This window comes from Typopeltis vanoorti, chromosome 2, assembly GCF_054136105.1.
Source record: "Typopeltis vanoorti isolate ZY-2024b chromosome 2, IOZ_Tvanoo_1.0, whole genome shotgun sequence".
Classification (NCBI taxonomy): Eukaryota; Metazoa; Arthropoda; class Arachnida; order Uropygi; family Thelyphonidae; genus Typopeltis; species Typopeltis vanoorti.
Genome location: NC_143550.1, coordinates 6,451,552 through 6,473,060, shown reverse-complemented (window position 1 = coordinate 6,473,060; position 21,509 = coordinate 6,451,552). Strand labels below are relative to the sequence as shown.

The window sequence follows — 21,509 nt, the reverse complement described above, 5'->3', positions numbered from 1 at the left end:
AAGTTCCTATATAATATCTTCATTTTTAGTACAATTCTGCCATTGGTTCACTCTTCTAATTTTTCTCAAAACCCTCATATCTGTGGTCTCTAATCTTTGATCAAGTGCTTTATTTCTAGCTCAACTCTCAGATCCATAACTTAAAACTGGTTTAAACACTGTCTTGTATATTGTTCGTTTGGTATTTTGGCTAATTTCTCTCTTATTCCATATAAATTTATTCAGTTGCCTACCCACCATACCAGCTTTGGTTATTCTATTGGCTATTTCCAGATTTAACCTGCATCGTCACTAAAAACTGTGCCTAAATAGCTGAAATATTTTACTTGTTCTATAGGATCCCATACAGAATACAGCTGAAGTTTTCAATGCTCCTGCCTATTTTCACAGTTTTCATCTTTTTATTGCTGATTTTCACGCCATATTTGTTACAGCTATGATTCAATTTATTTAGAGAATCCTGGAGACTTGCGCTGGATGTGTTTAGGAGTACAACATCATCTGCATGAAGCAAAGAGCTAGGTTTGACATCTCCATTTCTAATATCAGGCTTAATGCCACTTTTTGTTTCATAATGTGATCCATATAGATGATCAATAACAGTGGGCATAATGTGCATCCTTGTTTTACCTGTGATTTTACATCAAACCATCTTCCTGCATTTCCTTCAATTCTAACTGCTGACTGACAACTCAAATATAGATTATGTATTGCTCTGTATAATGCTCCATTCACCACATATAATTGTAGTGTTTTGAAAAGCTTTTCTCTGTGCACCTTGTCGTATGCCTTTTCAAGATCTACGTGTTTGATCTTGAAAAGAAGTCGTGAGAATATGACAGATTCCTGTCATATTCTCACGACTTCTCAACTATTTGTTGTGGTTAAATGAATCGAAAACCCTCTACACCGAAGGTAAAAAGAGGGAAAAAGGAAGAAGAGGAAGAAGAAGAATCAATCTCCTGATAAGTGAAATATTTTACTTGTTCTATAGGATCTCCATACAGAATACAGAATCTTCAAAGTGAAAATCTGATCTTGACAACCTCTGTTTGGTCTTAACCCAGCTTGTTCTTCTCCAAGTTTGTATTCCACAATCTTTCTCAATCACATTTCAGGTATGCTTGCATAAATCTTACCAGGAGCACTCAGTAGGGAAATACCCCTGTAATAATTCTCACATTCAGTTTTATTCCCTTTTTATATACGATGGGCGCTATGAGAGCTCTACTCCAATCATTGGGAAATCGACCTTCTGAAAAGGCTCTCTGTAGCCAAACGTTTTTACCTTCATCATTAAGACTTTCTGGTTGAACATCATCAACTTCAACCTCCTTTCCACATTTCAAATTTTTTGACGACTTTTCTACCTCAAGAATTGATATGTACTCCTCTTTGCATTCCTCGTGAAAACTTTTTCTGTGGGTCTTGATTCGTTTAACAGTCTTTCAAAGTTATTACTCCAGACATCTACGATATCTTTATCTTCACTTTTCCTGTCACCTTTATTATCCTTTATTCATTTTACAGTTTCGTCCATTTCTAAGCTTCTTCAATTCCCTCCAGAACATTTTAACTCCTTCCTGATATTTATTTTCTATATTCTTACCAAAGTTCTCCCATGACTTTTGTTTAGCTGCATTTACACACAGCTTATCTCTCTTACATTTTTCTCTGTATTCATTTAGGACATGTGCCTATTTATTTGTGAGGAACTTTTGGTATGCTTTCTTCTTTTCCAGGACTGCTTCTTTAACGTCTTATGTCAATCATGGTGTTCTTATTTTTCTATCCTTGCAGACAACTTCACCACACATCTTCTTAGCTGGATCAGTGTCTTCTTCAGATTTTTCCACTAAGACTCCAAGGTGTGGACTAAGTAATAGTCACTTCCAATTTCGAACCCTCTGTACACTCTTGTATCCTGAACCAGCATGTCGATATCACTATCAACAATGACGTAGTGAAATGAGGCTTCTCTTATTTCTTGTGTCTTCTTTACATGTGAACTTTTGTATATCTTTATGTTGAAACATGGTGTTAGTAATAACTAGTCCGCGTCCTGAGCAGACGTCCAGTAAATTACCATTATTACTACCTGCTCTTTTATCCAAATTTTCCCAAAATGTTCCTATATGCCTGGTGAGATTCATTTCCTACTCTGCTATTCAGATCTCCAACAAGGATCCCTTTTTCCATTTTTTTTATGACAGCTGCCTGTTCTAATGACGAAAAATTCCTCCACTTCTTACTTTGAGGAACCTTCTGTGGGACCATAAGCACAAATAAGTTTCATTGTTTATCTCCCCATTTTAAAGTTCGCTGACATAACTCTGCTTGAAACTGCCTTCCAATCAAGAAGTTTATCTTCATGTTTGGTGTCGAATGTTCTATCGCTACTCCTTCCTTCCTTTCCTTGATCATTAATTGCCTGAAAATAACATCCGATACTTATTATTTAGTAAGGTGTCACTTGCTTTTGTCTTCTTGTCTTGTCTCAGTACTGCCAATTTGGTATGAAATAATTCTTACTTCACATCAAAGTATGAAGTAAAAATTCCACTTCATACTTTTTCAATTCTTCCGTAAGTTCAATTTCTTTCCCATCAATACTCCTTACATTGATGGTTCCTATCTTTAGTTCTTTTGATGTCGCGTTTATTCTTCTTCTTGTAGATGTTGAGTTAGAGTTTGTTCCAGTAGATGACTTTTCACTGTTCGCCCTGGTTCCCTGACGAAAACAGCGGGGACTTTTTTAACCCGACGACGCCTCAGCGGGCATGAAACCTCATCATGTTTTACCATCATATGCATTTCTGGTTTAAGCCAATACGGAGTGCAATTTGGTGCTAAGTCCCAAATTGCCAGCCCATCCTCCTTTGTTCAGTACCCAGCAAATACCCACTAACGGAGTGCACCCCGTTAAGATAAGGATTGGATATTACGTTAGAAGTACCCAGTTGGTTCTCCACAGTCCCGAATGACGATGTGAAGGTCTCCTCCCCGTTACTTGGCCATTTACTTACTGCAAATGGCCATAAATTTATTATATTGATTTTCAGTCTCAAGCCTGTTCGTCTGTTGATAATTTGAAGAGGGAAAAAAATAATGCAAAAAAAATCTACCTCAGAATATACCAATATGTAATATCCTTGAAATAATTAGTCTCGAGGTAACATAATAGCATTCATTAGGCCAAATAAAATGCTTCTTGTGTTCTTTCTGAACGGTTCTGTCTCGAGAAAAAAAAACGAATGCTTCCATTTTTTCCGTTTTGCCGCTACGTTGACGATATTTTTTTTCCGGCGGAGAGGGGGAGAGTAGCAATAATTTCACTTGTGATATTTGAAGAAAGAGATTGTTATAATTTAGCGCATTTTATCACTAATCATATTCATCTTGAAACAGGAAGATGGCTGAGAGAAATGAGATGAAAGAAAAGAAAATTACTTTGATATGCGGAAGCGAGAATATTTCAAGCTTTGTGCAATATTACAATGCTTGTTTATATTAACTTGGCTTCCAGTTTTGTAAAGTAACTCAGTTCATTGCCATAGAACAATATTATAAGGTCAGAAAAATATATGGATGCTTTCGAGAGATATCTAGAAGACGAAATGCTCGAGTAACTACGAGAGATAAAGAGAGAGAGAGAAGGTAAAGAAAATGTTATCGAGGTGTGGGAAAGAGGAAAGGCCTCTTTATTACCTCTCCTTCTCCTCATACTCAAGGAACATAAAAGTGGTGACAACAATACTATCTGCTGACCTAAATGAGGCTTTCCTGATGCGATAATGTGCAGTTGGCGACTGTCTGGGAGCAGAAGACTAAAAAAGGGGCATTCGTCCTGACTCTCAGTTCATTTTTAAGTGTTGGTTGGAATAACAGCCGAAGGAGCTAAAGCTATATTGCCAATCTATATGTAATATCTGTTAACTGCAGCAGTGTTCTCTGTCGGTTTTCCTATTTTCTGAGATGAAAACTCAACAATTTTCCTTTCGAGTTTCGCGAATAAAACCCGTGCTGCTTGCTTATCAGAGCGGCTAACTCATTTCCCGTTCAAACGCCTCGATAAAGATTCCTCGCATCTTCCTCAGAATGTCGAGTCATCCCCGCAACTGTGCCACAGTTTTAAATTTCGACTATCCAAATACTTTTAATGAATAAAATGCCTACTTGGATTTTCCGAGTTGTTTACCGACATATTAATGTGCGAATTTTCCTCACGAAATCTTTATTTCACAGCATTTATTTTATACATAAACTGCTTGGAAACAAGTCAGTGGACAACCCCATAGACAAGGTTCATCTTGCTTAGTTAAGTGTTTCTAGACGGTATAAATTGAATGAATACGATGTTCCCAAGTCAAAACAACTGTCCTGGCGAAATGGCTGCGAGAAGGGAACTGACAGAGTTTAGAAGCGGCATTGTGATAGGATACCATGTTACAGGCTATCTCTTCGGAAAATTGTTAACAAATTGGGCCATCCCACATCAATAATCAGTGATACCATACTTAGATGGAACTGCAGGGATCAAATGCGAGTGCTACTCACAGTGGACGACTCACTGAACATGAACATTTGTACGAAGGATAATATGTGAAAACCGCCGATGTACGTCGGCCAATATGTTGAATGCGGAGTTCTAGGCATCGACTGTAACACGAAACGGCAGGGAAAACATTCAGAATCGAGACTCACATTACGGGTTTCCATGATAGGACCGCAACATGTAAGCAAGTCCCACATTATCCAAACCGACATGCAGCGTAGTCTTCAGTGGTTCAAAGAGCGCGTACAGTGGGACATGAAAGCTTGGAAAGCTATATTATGGGGCGACGAATCACTCTACACCCTCTATCCAGTAGACATGTGCGAGTGTTCCTGTTTTTCTTGGTTTGGTCTGGGACCTCTGTTTGTGGTGCCACGAACATTGAACTCCGAGAGGTATCTGAGCATTCTGTACAATGTAATGCTTGTTACACTGTGGTGTCGCTACGGAAGTGACCATTGTCCCTTTTAGCAAGACGATGCACCATGTCATAAGGCTGCTGCTGTAACTGCGCGGTTTGTGGACATGAAGGTCACCACACTTGACTGGCCTCCACAGACCCGTGAATTCAACCCTGCTGGACATCTGTTGGATGAGCTAGAGTGTCGAGTGAGGTCAAGGGATATCCGTCCGACAACTGTCCAAGACCTCATTACATGCCTACAGGAAAAAGTATTCAAAATTCTAATTGATCACTTTCGTAGGCGTGGCGAATGTATACCCAGTAGGATTGCTGAAGTCGTCGCAGCGAAAGTAGGCTTACATCTTATTAGCCTCTTAACATACAAAGACGTCTGTGACACGTCTTTTGTTTAAAATTGATTTGAAATTTGGTTTCACATATAAATACAACCCAATATAGACGCTAGACAATCTTGTGCTTATTTCCTTTCAGCCGAGAAAAGTTGCCAACGGCGTGTATTGGCTATTTCGTTTGCATAAATTCGATCCAGCAAATCACCCTCGCCCCAAAAAAATGGCAGAAAAACGACCGCTTTCTGATTTTTAATTGGTACGTTACGGTTTTAAGACAGGCAACATGCTGTTTGTTCCTCACATTATAGCGTTCGTTGACTTCTTTGGAAGCAGTGTATTTCAGTCGTTCAGTAAATGAATAAGTGACTGAATGTCTGAAGTGTTTGATTTCCTACATGCAGCCTTATTTCGATTAGCTAGGTAATGCTGTATGTAGCGCATGAAGGTTATAACGTGTAATTCAAAAGAGTAAGGGTATAAAATAGGCACATAGAAAATCTGGTAGTATTTGCATCTTGAAAATCCCGAGGAAAGAATGAAAAAAATATTTTCTTAGAAAAATAATCATTCTTCAAGAATTACATTCAACTCCATCAGAGAATTTCAAACATTTTTCGGATATCACTGAACATGCAAGACGCGAACAATAACTTCACATACGATTATCCTTTTTCTCTGGATGGATCTAGACAACATATTTGACTAATCATTAGAGTACAGCTGCCTGCATATCCAGAGGTAAGGATTATTAATCATACGAATAGACAACGTTTGTTGTCACTAATAATGCGTTTGCATTATGTCTGTTAATTGCGACCTAAGCTTTAAACGACCTTAGTGTAATTCAAACTAAACCAAACTACCTGAGCCTTCTTCCCTGCATCGAAGGGCATCAATTCGTTTAAAACTCGAATAGAAATGGGTAGCTGCTTAGAAAATTATTAAAAGCATAATGATATCGATTGATTTAGTTATTAGATGAAAGAATAGAACTTGAGACCCTCAAGTTCCATTATTTCATCTGATATAGACGAAGCCCTTTGGTCAGAAATGTCTGGATTCGATTCCCATCCATGACGTGAATCTGGTCTATTTCATCAACTAAAGGTGAGTTAGCCGGTCTCATACGAAGGTGGAGGGTTTTATGCTGAAAACTCGGGTTTTTCCTCAGAAAAGGCAAACTGGCCACGTGAACACACATCTCTACAGACATAAAATACCTTTTCCCCCAACGTCAGGCTCTGCGACAAGTCGGTTGGGATCGTTGGCGTAAAGTCGCACCATGCAAAAAAAAAAAAAAAAAAAGGCTGACCCCAAATAGATGAGATAAAGTCTTTTTTTGCAGTCTCTTCACATAATATAGGGGAAAAAATGTTAAAAGTGGTGAATATTTTTTTCTTAAAATGTGTATTAGAAATGAAAGTATTTAGTTTGTGAAATAACTAGTGTCTGGATGATTTAGTTTTCAGCAAAATGAAATCAAATCCAGTGAGCATTTGTTACTCGCTAATGTCATACAGGCAACCAATCAGTCTGTGGCTTTTAGAGGTTAAAATAAAGTTTTGAAACAAGTCTGAAAGGCATTGTGAAGGTTACAGAAATTTAAAGTCCTTAAAGTCCTGATTTTTATATCGCTTCTGGTGCACACAATTAGTCGCAATCGCTCAACGATGCTGTTTAAAAGGAATTGGACACGTGCTTATATTTGTATATGATGGACTAACTTGTTTGAAGGTATCTGCTATTTCGCAACCCATTAAACTTATGCCATTAAGTCCTTCCGAAGTGTTTGAAAGCGATCGACACGTGACAAATAATGCCACGGTTCATTAATTAGACATTCCTTACAGTCAGGTTACAATTATCGCGAAGCACAAGGGAAATGTGTTGTGGGTTAACAGGAAAACTAGGTCTGTAATGAAAGAAACGTGACTTGTACAGATGCGGCAGACTGCAGCTGAAAACAAAAATTGGTAGGTAGTTCATAAACAACCAATCGTTTTCATGACGCGCATTGTACACCCGTACGTACGAACCCACGCATGTGTAATATAATGGAGCTAAACTCAGTGGTTACATTCAGGCAATTCACAGTTTTCTGAAACTAACCTTAAAGAGCATAATGAGTATTAAGAGACGAAAATAGTGAAACGATGACATTTTGGTTTAAAGGAGGAACAATAATGAATTTTTGGCACAGCACATGATGGACATACCAAAAACCTCTTGTCATACACAATGCATAACGCATTGTGCAGAATGAATAATATTCAAGTCATGATAAATTTTATTGTCGATTTTGAAATGAAACATTACGACTAAAATAGAGTACCGAAATATCGCAGAGGGAAAATAATAGAAGACAGGAAAGCATAATTTATTTAAAACAGTTCTGTTAATTTTACGTAGGACGATGATTTTCATTGCCTGAAATTGCTTAAAACGTTCGATGTTTGGTATTTACAGCAGGGATTCCGGACTATATAAAAATAAAATAAACAGCACAAAAAATAAAATAAATAAAACTGAATAACAATTAGCATCCTCCAATGTTATTTCTGTTGCGTGATTGTGAACTTATAAATGACCAAAATACCGTAATGTACTTATTTTTCGAAGAACTATGGGGACTATGACAGAAAGATAAAAAAAAATAATAATAGCTCAACAGCAACAAATATGCCGTCGTCAGTTTTGCGGGAGAAAAAAAAAAAGGCAAGCTAGGTCTTTAAGAAGGAAAGTCACGTTTTGCATCTCGTCTTTAGTTTTCTCAATAAACTTAAGACAGCAATTATCACATAGAAATGGGTTTCATAAGAGATAAATAATATTTTAGATTACTGAAAATCATGAAGCTCCTCAAATGTTTATAATATGAAAGAAAAAGCTAAGCTATTTCGTCATTGGAGGGAACGCCTGTTTTAAACGACTAGGCTTAAACAGTTGAATTTAATAAGGTTTAAAAAAAAGGATATTAATGAACATGAATGCGTCTAGGTAAGGATGGCAAAAACTTGAGTAGAGCCGAGACGGTTTGTAATTTAAAGTGGTGGTACAGGATAGCGACAAGTTTAGAAAATACATGAAGATAGACAAGAATTTTAAAACCAATGACGGAAAAAAAAGTTAAAACCGAAAAGATGAATTTATAAACTTTGGATTTCGAAAGAACTGATATTAAAAACTGAGAATAAAAATCCTGTTGTATTCACAGTAAGCGAGCAAAAAATCTGACGGATGCTGGCCTTTTCGTTCCCTTAAAATGTCGTCAGTTCCCGAATACTCTCGAACCAACCCCCATTCCTCCTAACTTCATTGGCTCCAATGACGTCTTTAGTCAAGTTTTCACCATCCTTACCTTCAAGACGCAGTTATGTTAATTAATATCCTTCTTTTTAACTCTTAATAAATTCGACTGTTTAAGCCAAGTCGCTTAAAATATATATAAATATTTTCTACCGTATAAGGAAAATAAGATTGTTCTTCCCTTAATAGGTTTCAGTCTTAATGATTATATTCTCATGTAATCAAAACTTCTTATTTTTAAATATTAAGAAAATGAGATTTATTGAGAAATATTTAAATAAAGTAACTCAGTAAATTTGGAAATAGTGGAAATAAAATTATACATTTTTCTAACATATGACCTTTATTCATTGCCAAATTGCATCTTAACTTTTGTTGAAAAGTAACTGTTTGCATGAAATGATTGTTTCACAGACTATTGGCAAAAAAAAGTTTCCAGTGATGCAAACAAAGCACAATATCAATATATCTCCATTTATAACATACCTAAAAGATAATTTTATTATCTCTATCTCATTATCTATCCAATATTGGATAGATAATGAGACCCGAACAGATCAATATGGTTTATACCCGTAATTAGCGTTATGATGAAAGATAAATTTATTAAAAAATGTTTAATTTTAGAAATAAAATAAACCATCTTCACGTGTATCGCGTGAACATGATTCACAGCAGCGAAACGAAATAACTTAACTGGTAACCAAGACAGAGATACCATCATCAGTAGAATTCAGTATTGCACAGAGAGGTCACATTACAGGAAATGGATTCTGTGGACATAAAAAGCATATTCTGAAATATAATTAAAAATCATAGAGTTTGTGTGATCTGCTATGTTCTCTTTAAGTACTGTAGAGAATCTTTATAAGCAGGGAGAAAGCTAGGCTAGTGACTGATCATTGTTCTGATGAAGCGGGAGCACAGAATTGCCGTGCTAATCTGAACTCCTTACCACACTTGCAAGAGAGAGAGTGTAATGTTTGTAGTGAAGAAAGAAAACAAAGGGCTTCTGAACGTTAAATTCCTTTGTTGCATATGGTGGCTTGGTTGGCCGAGTGGATACCGTGTCCACTTTCTAGCAAACAGGCTGGGGATCGAATCCTGCTGCTGCTGCATGAATGTCTGGAAATCTTTATACGATTTCATGGCATAGTGTGAAACTGCACCAGCTTAATCACTGGAGAGCTGAAGTTCGAAAGATTCCATGTTTCATAGTTTCTAGATCTGAATTATCTGATTCTTAGCCCTCATAAAATAATAATAAAGAAAATTCTCGCTCCCTCTTGAGCTTTGTGCTGAATTCAAAATAAGAAGAACAAATTGATGCATATAATAACAGAAGACATATTTTATATAGCTACTGTTGTTACATAATGCTGTGTTTTAGAAGTTATAGAAACGTCAGAGAGAAATGGTCTAGGAGGTGTAACTTTTCTTAGCAAAAAACTAAGGAATGCTGAAGGAAAATTCTGTACCATTGAAAGGAAAATGTCGTTTTTGTTTCCCCGTTAAAATACGAGTACAGTAATCCTTCGATTAATGGGCCCCCGATTAGTGCGTCATTTTTTTTTCGATACCCAAATTCGATTAGTGCGCCTATATACATCTTAAAATTAAATGTTACAGATTTTAAAAATTTTCGATCTATACATTTTTATGGCTAACTATTTTAAAAAATCACTCACCAGGATGAAATAATTTAGTTATTGATTTAAAACATTTTACAAAGTTATTTTTAATGGCCTACTACAATACTTCCATGTACGCTATGTTCCAAATTTTTACCGCCAAAATTTATGTCGGCTGCTAATTACATAGCTTTTCCTGATCATATCTCGTACCTCCTTTGCAATTATTTTCCTTACATTTTTTTTTTTTATTTTAAAGTATTTTCCCAACCTTTCATCATGAGTAAAAGAATTAGTGAGCAAAAAATTGAAAGTGTGAAAATGACTCGAAAAGTAATCTCATTGGAAGGAAAACTTGAAATAATAAAGAAAGCGAACAAGGCGAGTCCAGAGCAAAGATAGGACAAGAACACAAAAATGGGTGAATCAACTATAAGAGCAATTTTAAGCAAAGCTGTTGAATACAAAGTATTATAATGACTGAATTAGAGCGAATTCTTTGTACAGGGATCGAAGATTGTAACCAAAAACGGATCTTGCTAAGAACTGACCTTATTAAATCAAAAGCATTAAGTCTCTTTGCAACCGTGAAAGAAAGGACTATCAATGATGGAAGAGAAGAATTCCACGTTAGTGCTGGGCAGTTTGAGAAATAGCCTACATAATGTTCTAATCACAGGCAAAGCTGCAAGTGCCGATAAGGAGCTGGCCGCAAATTATAAAAAAGAAGAGGGGGGGGGCTACTGTGACCAACAAATATTTAATGTCGATGAAACTGGCCTTTTTTTGGAAGCCAATGCCTTCCAAGACTTTTCTAGCCAAATCAGAGAAATCTCGGTCTGGTTTTAAAGTCGCAAAGTCGAATGAAATTACTGCTAGCAACATGCGAGCCATTTGGAAGCGCATTCTTCCACATTGTGCAAATGATTTTAGAGGCTTTTCAAATAAATTTGAAATATTTTTCGTGCAACCGAAACTTTTAAGTAGCAATGCTTAGAGACTGACCCTTGTGAAGAGAGAAGCAGCAAAATTTGCAGAAGAGGCAATTGTATCAAAAAAAGAAACAGAACGCTCGCCAGAATAATAGATTTTGAATATGTTTTATTGTCTTTCAGCGTCATAGTTTTCCTTTAACTAGGCCCTGAGACATACCCTAATTCTTATTTATAAAAAAAATCAAGGGTAAAAAAAGAAATCTGAGGAACGAATTATACTTTTTTTCATATATTATACTCGATTAGTGCATTTTCGATTAATGCGCCTGTTTTAAAGAACCCATTAGGCGCACTAATTGAGGGATTGCTGTATGGACAATTATATGGGCAATTTCCGACCCTATGTCCCTTTGTCAAATAAATTTCAATAAAAGCGTTTTTTGGTACAGCGTCGGAAATATAAGAATTCAATCTTAAGATATTAAATTTGTGAGGCCCACACATTAGGACTATTAGGACCGCACAAAGTCGTCTCGAAGAGACATTCTGCACACGATCATAAAAATGATACTGAAATGAATTCATAATAGAATAATCACATTTGCTAATGAAAACACCATTATTCCTTCAAATATTTCATTTGATGTCTGGATTTCATGTAAAAAATGTTAGTTCGGGACATCAGAAAACTGATGTAGCAGTTTTCTGGTGTAGCAGATCAGTATCAGATCCACACCACGCACATCCTGCAATGAGCCTTACTAGACAAAAACCGTTTAACAAAAATATAGGCGTTCTTTTCGAATGAAAGAGATTTCAAATAAGAAGTACATTATTTTCCAGTTCTTTGATGCACTGCATTATAGTCCTTCATCGCATAGAGAGAGAGAGAGAGAGAGAGAGAGTATACCGGTAATTTGAAATTGGATGTATGGTCGTTATAAATAGATATTTGAAACTGAAACATTTGAAGAAAATTAAGGTTAACTTAATCTATTCTTCAGGATCTACACAACGATGTATATCTGTTCATATGTTTGTGGCTGAACGTTCGTTTTTATTTCAAAGTCGTTGAAATCGTCAAATTCAATTACTTTCAACTGGTAGCAAGTAAATTCAGTCTGTTCATAAAGTATATTAGAAGTTTTGCACGTTGCATGTTTGTGTTTGCTTTTCATGACGCTATGAATAAGGCTATTCGGACTAGGGTACTGCGTTTGTTAATCGTGTGTGTGTGTGTTCCCATGCAGTTGCTTCTTTCGCAGAGTGAAAATCACGAGTTTCGCGCGCGTGTGTGTGTGTGTGTCTCTATTCTATTTATGAGACCTACAACCTTCAGTTGAAAAGTCTTCAAGATTCTTCGCTAGAAGGAATCGAATTCAGATCTTTTCAACCGAAGGACAAATTGTTGCGTTATTACAGAAGTAGTTGTTTGAAATGATTGCGCGAGCAGCTAAGCTGTGGAGTCGGCGTATTGTATCTCTTAATTGCACGACATTGGTTACTTCTTTTGTGGGATGAAAAATCCAAGTTTCCTGGAGGTAAAACTCTTCAATTACGGGACTGACTAACTCAATTTTAGTTGAAAGTCCTTAGTTCATCGGGCCTTGACTGGATTCCAACCCAGATCATTATTTTTATTTGATTTTTTATGGCGCAAAGACATCAAAGGTCATACTGTGCCAGAACACAGGTCACAGCAGTACATAGGGTAATCGGTTTGTAGGGCAATCACAAATATCCAAGCCCTTGGTGGGATTCGAACCCGCAGTCGCTTGGCTGGAGAGCGAACACGCTAACCACTCAGCCAACCAAGCCAGCCCCATATCATTCCAACGGTTCCTGGTGAACATAAGTTAGATGGCCAGATTAGTTCCAGATAAGCAACTTGTGACTTGGTTCAGTTATATGAATTGCATAAGTAAATAATCAGGCATTCAAACCACTCGCTGTAAAGCCTCCGCAGTGAAGTTTTGTGTACAAGTCACAAGTGCCTGTGCCATATGTTTGGAATACATCTAGGACTCGAGAACACTTGATAAGGACTTTTCAGCTGAAGGTGAGTTAGCTGGTCTTGTTAGAAAGTTCAAGAAGCTTTTATATATATATATATATAAGCAGTCTATATTATATTAATTATTATATTATATTAATATATATATATATATATATATATATATATATATATATATAATGTTTAATGGACTAGTAGATTACAGTCCATGCGTAATCAAAAAGAACAGAACACACACCAATCATGCAAAAGAAGTGCTTGGTGAAAAATGCCGTTGTTGACTCTACGTGACATAAGATGGGGGAAAAATTCTGATTACTAAAAGCATTTGATATGACATGCCGTGTGTTTGCGCATGGAAGAAAATGCCATACGAAAACAGCAAGCGTATTTTGTAATTTCTTGCGATAAGCTATGAATCTCGGTATTTGATTACTTATTAAGAGAAGCTTATTTGACAGAAAAAATGGGGGAAAATCATGAACCCTGAACACGTTTTACATGGCATTGACATGCACCAAAAATTAAAAGCGTACTCATTCCTGATTTTCGAAAAATGGAATCAAGCTACGTATATCAGAAACTCTGGCAGTTAGAAGTATATTAAGACTCAATTTTGCTCAATTAGCTAGTAATTGAGCAAAAGGATGGGGCAGATTACCTAATCAATATAAAATTCGTGGTTTCCACACCCTCTACTTTTCCTATTCTACCTTCAACTGCTGAAACTTCACTGTGATCAATTCAGCCATCTTCCTCACACCGGATGTTCTGTAACAGTTCTGTAAAATTGCTTAAATTTTACGATCCTCAAAGAAATGTCTCTCGAAAAGAAAGTTTATTGAAGTTCTGACTAAACCAAATAAAATGCGTCCCTAAATTTACGACCATTCAGAATGTATCCCGTTCGTTGGTGCCACATACGAATATACAGGAAGCACTGCCCTCTTGTGTGGTCACTCACTCTTCATAACTTCCTCGAGGAAGACCTCTTCATCTAAACGGACAATATACCGTAAATCTACTTTTCACTTCCCATACTGTATCGTTGTCTGGACTTGGATTCACTTTCATCCATCTGCTTTTGAAATACCAGTTGTCCATGTGGAATTCCAATCACTTTTCATTTTATTATTATTATTATTTTTTTTTTTTGAAAATAGGCTTTAAGGAACATTGCTCGGTTAAATCTTGCAGTTGCTATCTAATTGTATATAATTTAATTATATTAAGTATTATTATATTTTTTGTTTAGGATTTGTTTTTGAATAAAGTTCTTTTTGATGGATCCTGGTTATGTTTACTCTCTCGCGCGCGCGCACACACGCTGTAATTCGCATATATATTTTATAATTCTCTCTCTTTTTTTCCTGCATGCTGGTTAAAACATAAAGTATGTGTTTTATGACTCATGTTGCCTGTTTGTTCTCCACTCAGTTTTTCTAGTTCGTATGAGACCGATTAACTCACCTTTATTAGAAAAGATCTCCTAAATGTTCTTTTTAGCCTCGACCAGATGCTTTCCTGCCAGAGAGCACAAGTCGTCCTTCCTTCTGGCAGCGCATATCTTTTGCATTCAGTAGAATAGCTTGTTTTGATGGCTTTCTTTGGTTTTTAAAATATGGATTGTGTGAGTGGATAACTCATTACAACAAAAGTGGTGAGGTCTCAATAAAGAATATATGCTTGTAAATATATAATGCAAATAATATAATTAACTGAATAATAAAGAAATGCAACTTAATAAGAGCTAACTCAAAACTCGAGTTAATTTCAAGTACAGTAATCCGTCGATTAGCGTGTCATTTTTTTCGATACCCAAATTCGATTAGCGCCTCTAAAATTCGATTAGTGCGCCTATATACATCTTAAAAATAAATGTTACAGATTTTTAAAATTTTCTATCTATACATTTTTATGGCTAACTATTTTAAAAAATCACTCACCAGAATGAAATAATTTAGTTACCTATTTAAAACATTTTACAGTTCTTTTTAATGGCCTACTACACTACTTCCATGCACACTATGTATACTATGTTCCAAAATTTACCGCCAATATTTATGTCGTCTGCTATAGTACGCCCACAGATTCGAGACCCTTCAACACTTCTGCGCATGTCACAAAAAGGAGAATCCATTCCGATAAAGGGTAATCAATCCGTCTTCTGGGATGAGTTGTTTATTATTACACGTGGGAAAATTAACTTCTCTGTTATGATCATTGTAGTTTTTAAAGTGGTAACTATTTTGCTTGTATAACAGTTGGGAAATTTTATCTATAAAGCACGTGATTTCGCGTGTTGGCGACCGATTCGTACGTCCATTTCTTTCTCCCCTTCAGCATGAATCGATTATTCTTGGCACTAAGACAAGCGAAGCTCTACAAAATGTGGGCGTACTATATTTACGTAGAGATTTGATGGTCGTATCTCGTGCCTCCTTTGCAATGTTATATGAGTGTGTTTTCCTTACTTTTTTATTTTAAAGTATTTTCCCAAGCTTTAGTCATGAGTAAAAGGATTAGTGAGCAAAAAAGTGGATGTATGAAAAAGATTCGATGATGAAGAGAGAGAGAGAAGCAGTAAAATTTGCGAAGAGTAGAAGAGGCAATAGGTCCATACGGTCGGTTGTATGAAAAAAAAGCAACAAAACACCATCCAAACTACGTTAGTCAATTGTTTGTTAAGAAGCAGAATAATAAAATTTATATTCTGAATATGTTTTATTGTCTTTCAGCTTCATGGTTTCCCTTTAACTAGGCCCTGAGACATATCCTAATTCTTTTATTAAAAAAATTAAGGGTCAAAAAAGAAATTTGAGGAACGAATTATACATTTTCCCATAGGTTATTATGTAATATATATATTCGATTAGTGCGTTTTCGATTAATGCGCCTGTTTTAAAGAACGCATTAGGCGCACTAATCGAGGGATTGCTGTATTATATTCTTAGCATTTAGCAATTAACACAAAGCGACAGGATGTCAAATGCACAACCGGTACCAAACCTAGTTGTAAATCCCTTTCTTTGGGGATACAGCGCACCTGCTCGCACGTTTCCGCACACTTCATTTTTTGTTTGTTTCATATTCTTTTTAAACTTAGAAGAACCAAATTTGCAGCCCTTGAAGTTTCCAGTTTCCTTTCTAGAGTTTTTCAGAAAAATTTCTAGAATTTTGAACTTAGTCTACCTTGGTGAATGTATAATAAATGATATTGTAATGTTTTTTTTTTCTCTCTCTCTCTCTCACTTTACTTATATAGCATCGTATTTGTTTCGGAAGGCCATGTGTAAATTTTCTCGTACCTTTACCTTAAAGACAATAAAGAAAAAAAAAGAATATTCGAAAATGATATTTCAAATAATGGACGTACATTAGAAAAATTCTCTCTTAAAACGTTGAACGCCTTAAAAATGCATTCTTTGCAGAACGCTGAGTTAGGTGCTGGTATGTTTGTATGTTTGTGTTGCATTTATGGTGTGCAGATAAAGAAAAAGACGCATTTTTTTTATAAAATCTGAATAAATATATATTATATAAAACAGTATGTACACGGATATGTACACAGCATTTTTAATACCCAGTACACAACCGCTCAACGCTTACCACCGTACAAACTTATTTCTCTTCTACATCTACAACATAGCATAACACAGTATACAAACATCTTCAGGGAAATCACCCGTTCTTTAAATAACCTTCCCGTACGTGTTAGGCTATCAAAATGGAATGTACAGACTTCACATAAAGAATAAACAATCCTAAAAACGAGTTAAGATGTTCTCTGATGTGATCTTTCAAATGAGGAGTAGCAGATCTACCTGATATCTATATTTAAGAAACTATTTAAACATTTCTAAAACTAGGGAATTTTTTGAAATAAGGCTTTTATTTTTATTATTCTACTTACACATTCACAATGCAGCTTTCATTGTCTTCTATTTACATATACTTTTTATGTCTAGATTCTGTAATATTGTGATAAGATGATAAGAAGGAAAAGCTCACTAAGATTGCGATAATTAACATTTATAATATCAACAACAGTGAAGTGATAAAGTCAATTTAAATGCAATTAATAAGTAAATTATACAACAACAAGTACTTCAGTATGTCTACAGCTAATGTGGGAATAAACAAGCGAGAGACGTCTAATCGACTGGCTTGCAAAAACTCTCAAGTGAAGTCTGAAAATTATAAAAAGTATAATAATAATCGAGTCTCTTAAAAATAAACTTAATTTTATATGACATGGCGAAGATATATTATGTATATCTTTAGGGTGTCATATATCAGGATTTCAAAGTTCAGATGACAGTCCCTTGAAGAGCTGAGCAAATTTAGATATTATTACTATCTGCTATTCATGCTTCTCATAAAGGAACACTTTCTCGGAGTCGAATGAAATATAAGTAGAAAATAACACTCCATATTGAATTTCCATACAAATAACGTGATGAATATTCGATTAGATTATAAGGAACTATCTTCTGTTTTAAATATTGCCAGAGCACAAAAAAATCAACCGGAAATAAAGATTTTTTTTTTTTTTTTTAGGTAATTACCGTACTCAACACACACACACACACACAAAAAAGCTAGGATTAGCAAAAAATCAGCGTATATTTATGCTGGTGGGTGGTAGCCAAACATTAATCTAAACAGTAAGTGATAAAGAATAATCCCATCTCTAATAATACCACTTACTTTTCATAAGGAGCACAGGTGATAACTTGACGTAGGCAAAGCTTCGCCAATGAAGTCTTCCTTATTAACAGAAAGATGGCATCTTTTCTGTTAATCGAGTGTGCAAGGCTTTGATTTGCCATAGCCATATATGATTAGATCATGTATAAAAGAAATTTTAAAACTGCAATCAAAATCGAATTATAAACTGATCGTGTAAATATAATTGTATAAGAGTTTTTATTAAGATTAGCATTTGATTCGTAATATTTTGAAAGTATCCGTTGTTTTTTCCGAATTATACCGAGATATATACAGACCGGGAGACGCCTCTTCAGCAATCTGCTTCAGTTTCCTTCATAAATGTCTGTCGAAGAGGTTATTAAAAGAAATACGGCAGACAAGTCAACTGGAATCTTCCGATCGATGCAGAAGTTTGGCTACGAAACAAAACTAGCTAGCGAATAGGCTCCAAATGCCACTATGATCGTGTTCAGAAAAAGGACTAATTTGAGGAGGAGGATGATCACAGATTTCAGGAGCTCACTTCCTTCAAATACCATCAATCACTTTTTTCAATTAGATAAGGATATATTCCAGCCTGCTTGGCCCTGTCTTGGGATAGTGCTTCCCTATCTCTTCGAATCACACTGCAGACATGAAATTTGTGATTGTCTTAAATTGGAACCCTTGCAGTGGTTCGAAGAAGTTTCTAATTTGATCTCTAGAACAGGGCTTCCAGATTATCTAGTCATTAGCGTACCCACGCTATTAATGTATTGTAGATTAACAATATTTGTGAGTGGGATTCATGTACTGTATATATATATAATCAACTCAGTTTCATTATTCAAGGGTTTTGCCAGAATTGCACTTCCTTTCCCAGTTGGAAAAGAAGTCAACACAACTTTATACGAAATCCATTAAAATAGGCATAGATGAGCATTTTTAATTTGTCTGGAACAAAGTCCAAAATAAATCCTGAAATGTATAATACGAACGTTAACTCGAATTCATCAAGTGTGAATCTTTATTGAAACATCTTAACTGTTTGCTTGCTGAACAAAGAAAACACAAATCGGATAGAATTATTTTCTTTAAACAGAACTGCCAGTTTTGTATTTAAGTGTAAATTGAAATTTATGGTTTCGGCATCTAAAAGTTCTCACGTAAAGGCCTTGAAGTGATAACCAGATTTCACTTCGGCTTCGCAGGTAGAAACAAAATGTTTGACCCAATCCTAAAACTACTCATTATGTGAACTTAGCATAAACTGGCTGGCAGCTAATGCAAGCCCTAAATATCTAGAATGATGATATGAAACATAGAATATCGGTAATCTTTCAACAATATTTTTCTTCGCTACTGAAATAATTGAGCAAAGGTTTAAGATTTAAAAGTCCACCTTTCGTTTATCTCATATACACCCTTCAGTATCAAAAGAGACTTTGAAATGCTTTAAATCACAAAAAAAAAAAAAAATTCAAATGTGCTGGTAGTTTTTAGCAAGCTTTTTATCTTTTTTTTTTATTTCTTTCAAAGTTTAAATTTGAAAGATAAGCAAAACACAACAAAATTTCCACTCCTAACTCACCAGAAGCATTGCGTTATGATGAATTCGAAGCCAGTTTACCATCTTCGAGTATAAACTTGGAAAGTTTATAGGAAACTGGATAGGTTTTTTTTTAGCTGAAAATTACTTTGAAACTGATTTAGTCAGAAAATATTCTTATCCTCTAACCCATAAGACTTCAGATTTACAAGAAAAATAACTAAGATAATAATAAAATTATAGATGCCGTACTTCTACGCTTACTAGCAATTTATAATGGCTACTGATATAGCCGGAGACTATTTCCATTGACGCAATCTCAATTGTTGTGCAAACGCTGGTTGTGGAGGTCGAACTCTGGATCACTGTCAAATTTTCTCAGATAAATTCTAATGCGGAGGTAATAAACTATTCAGGCAATCGAAGTGTATGTAATTATTGCGTTTGCAGTGTGCTATATAAATTTAAAGAGCCTAACAAATAATAATTAATGATGATTATAATTATTTGCTGGCTTCGGAAAACTGATGAGCCACTGATGCCATAAAATGCTTTTTTCCCTTTTCACAGTCTATCGTTAACACGAGAATTCAAAGTGGCCGTTTAGAAAGACGTGAATTCAGTTCATAAACCGCCCGTAGGAAGAAAGCACTTGCATTTCACATTTACTGAATTCTAGAAATGTCATGTCATATAAAACTCGATAAACCTGGAGGTTGACAACTGTAGGAAGTAGCTTTTTCTGTGTAAAAAGTAAGTTGAGGAAAGAGAGGAAGTCATAAACCGACCATTAATAACTTCAGCCAAATTAATTTCGATGACAATCACCCTCTTTCCTGTGGAATGTCTTAGCTCATCTGGAAGGCAATGTTTTCCTGTTTTTAAGGGCTTTGATATTCCTTCTTTTTAGTCGCTGTTCACGAAGGTACTCGTGGAGTTTATCAGGATCTGGCATTTCTGGTCCAGGATACTTGTATAGCTGGAAGTTTAAGTAGGAATCATTACGTTTGGTGAAATAGAAACACTGTTCTCTAGTTGTATTAAGGTGCTCAGCCCCATTAAGTGATCTTCCTTTCAAGTTGAAACCCATGAACCAGTGCCTATTGTAAACAGAACGCCACATAGTGTACATATTGTCAGAGCTCATCTCCTCAACAAACATACATTTCGAACTCCTGCCACTGAACTAGAAGAAAGAAAGAGAAAAAGAAAAGTATTATTAGATTGTAATGACATTTTTGTGCAATTATATAAATAAAGGTTCTTTTAAATCCATCATGATTTTACAGTCACGTAATTGGATTTGAAACTTTAAAAGTTTGAACTATCAGAATAAAACTATGAGAATACAACCTTCGGCATAGGAATTGCCTTATATTGCACTATTTATAAGACAGACTGTGCCCATGAGCCGCATGCTCGCTTCTTAGTACCTTCTCTGGTCTGACATCGAACTGTAGGCTACACAGAAATCTTAAGAAGACACGAGCTCCAATAATGATGATGGGTTTACAATGCACTTATTTCTATAATTTTGCTACATCAAATTCTGCTATTTTTGTACATTTTACACATTCAGCTGGTGATGTGTTTAGTATTTTGTGATATGCCATATAATTAAACTACAGTTTTATTATTATTTTAACGTTAGTTGCTTTAGCAACTACTTCTAATTTCATATGATTTGGTTTCATTCAAAGATTTCAGTTTAACTCGATTAACAATAAAAAAAAATACAAATTAACTAAGCTCTCTCCCCTCACATCAGTTTTCCCAAATTTTATCTTGTTTTGCCTAAATGTATTCCACGTGGATTTTCATTCGCAGTCTTTTTTTTTTTTCAGCGATACATTTTCATCTTTCTGGTTTGGAAATCCTGTATAGTGCCCGATGATTACAGAGAAAAGAACGTCGAGAAATGAGAATATCACACTTTCGTCACTATATTACTATAGTAACCGAAAGCCGCTGCACTTCAGTATTCCGTAGAACAACTGGGAGAGTTACTGATATTAGTTGTCCTCCTATGGAAAGGCCGAGATATCGAATATCACTTGGAAGTTGCTTACAA

The 21,509-nt window shown here is 35.5% G+C and overlaps 1 protein-coding gene across 1 annotated transcript in view; it reads right to left on the bottom strand.

Annotated features, from left to right (window-relative positions):
• Nucleotides 1-16,742: 16,742 nt before the first annotated feature.
• The window catches only part of LOC150108798 (fibroblast growth factor 17-like), a 105,457-nt gene continuing 100,690 nt past the window's right edge, over nt 16,743-21,509 (bottom strand). Inside the window, exon 5 of the mRNA XM_090403311.1 lies at nt 16,743-20,624. Within this exon, the coding sequence (XP_090259437.1) occupies nt 20,292-20,624 (333 nt within the window). The 3' untranslated portion in view covers nt 16,743-20,291. The remainder of the gene's footprint in view (nt 20,625-21,509) is intronic.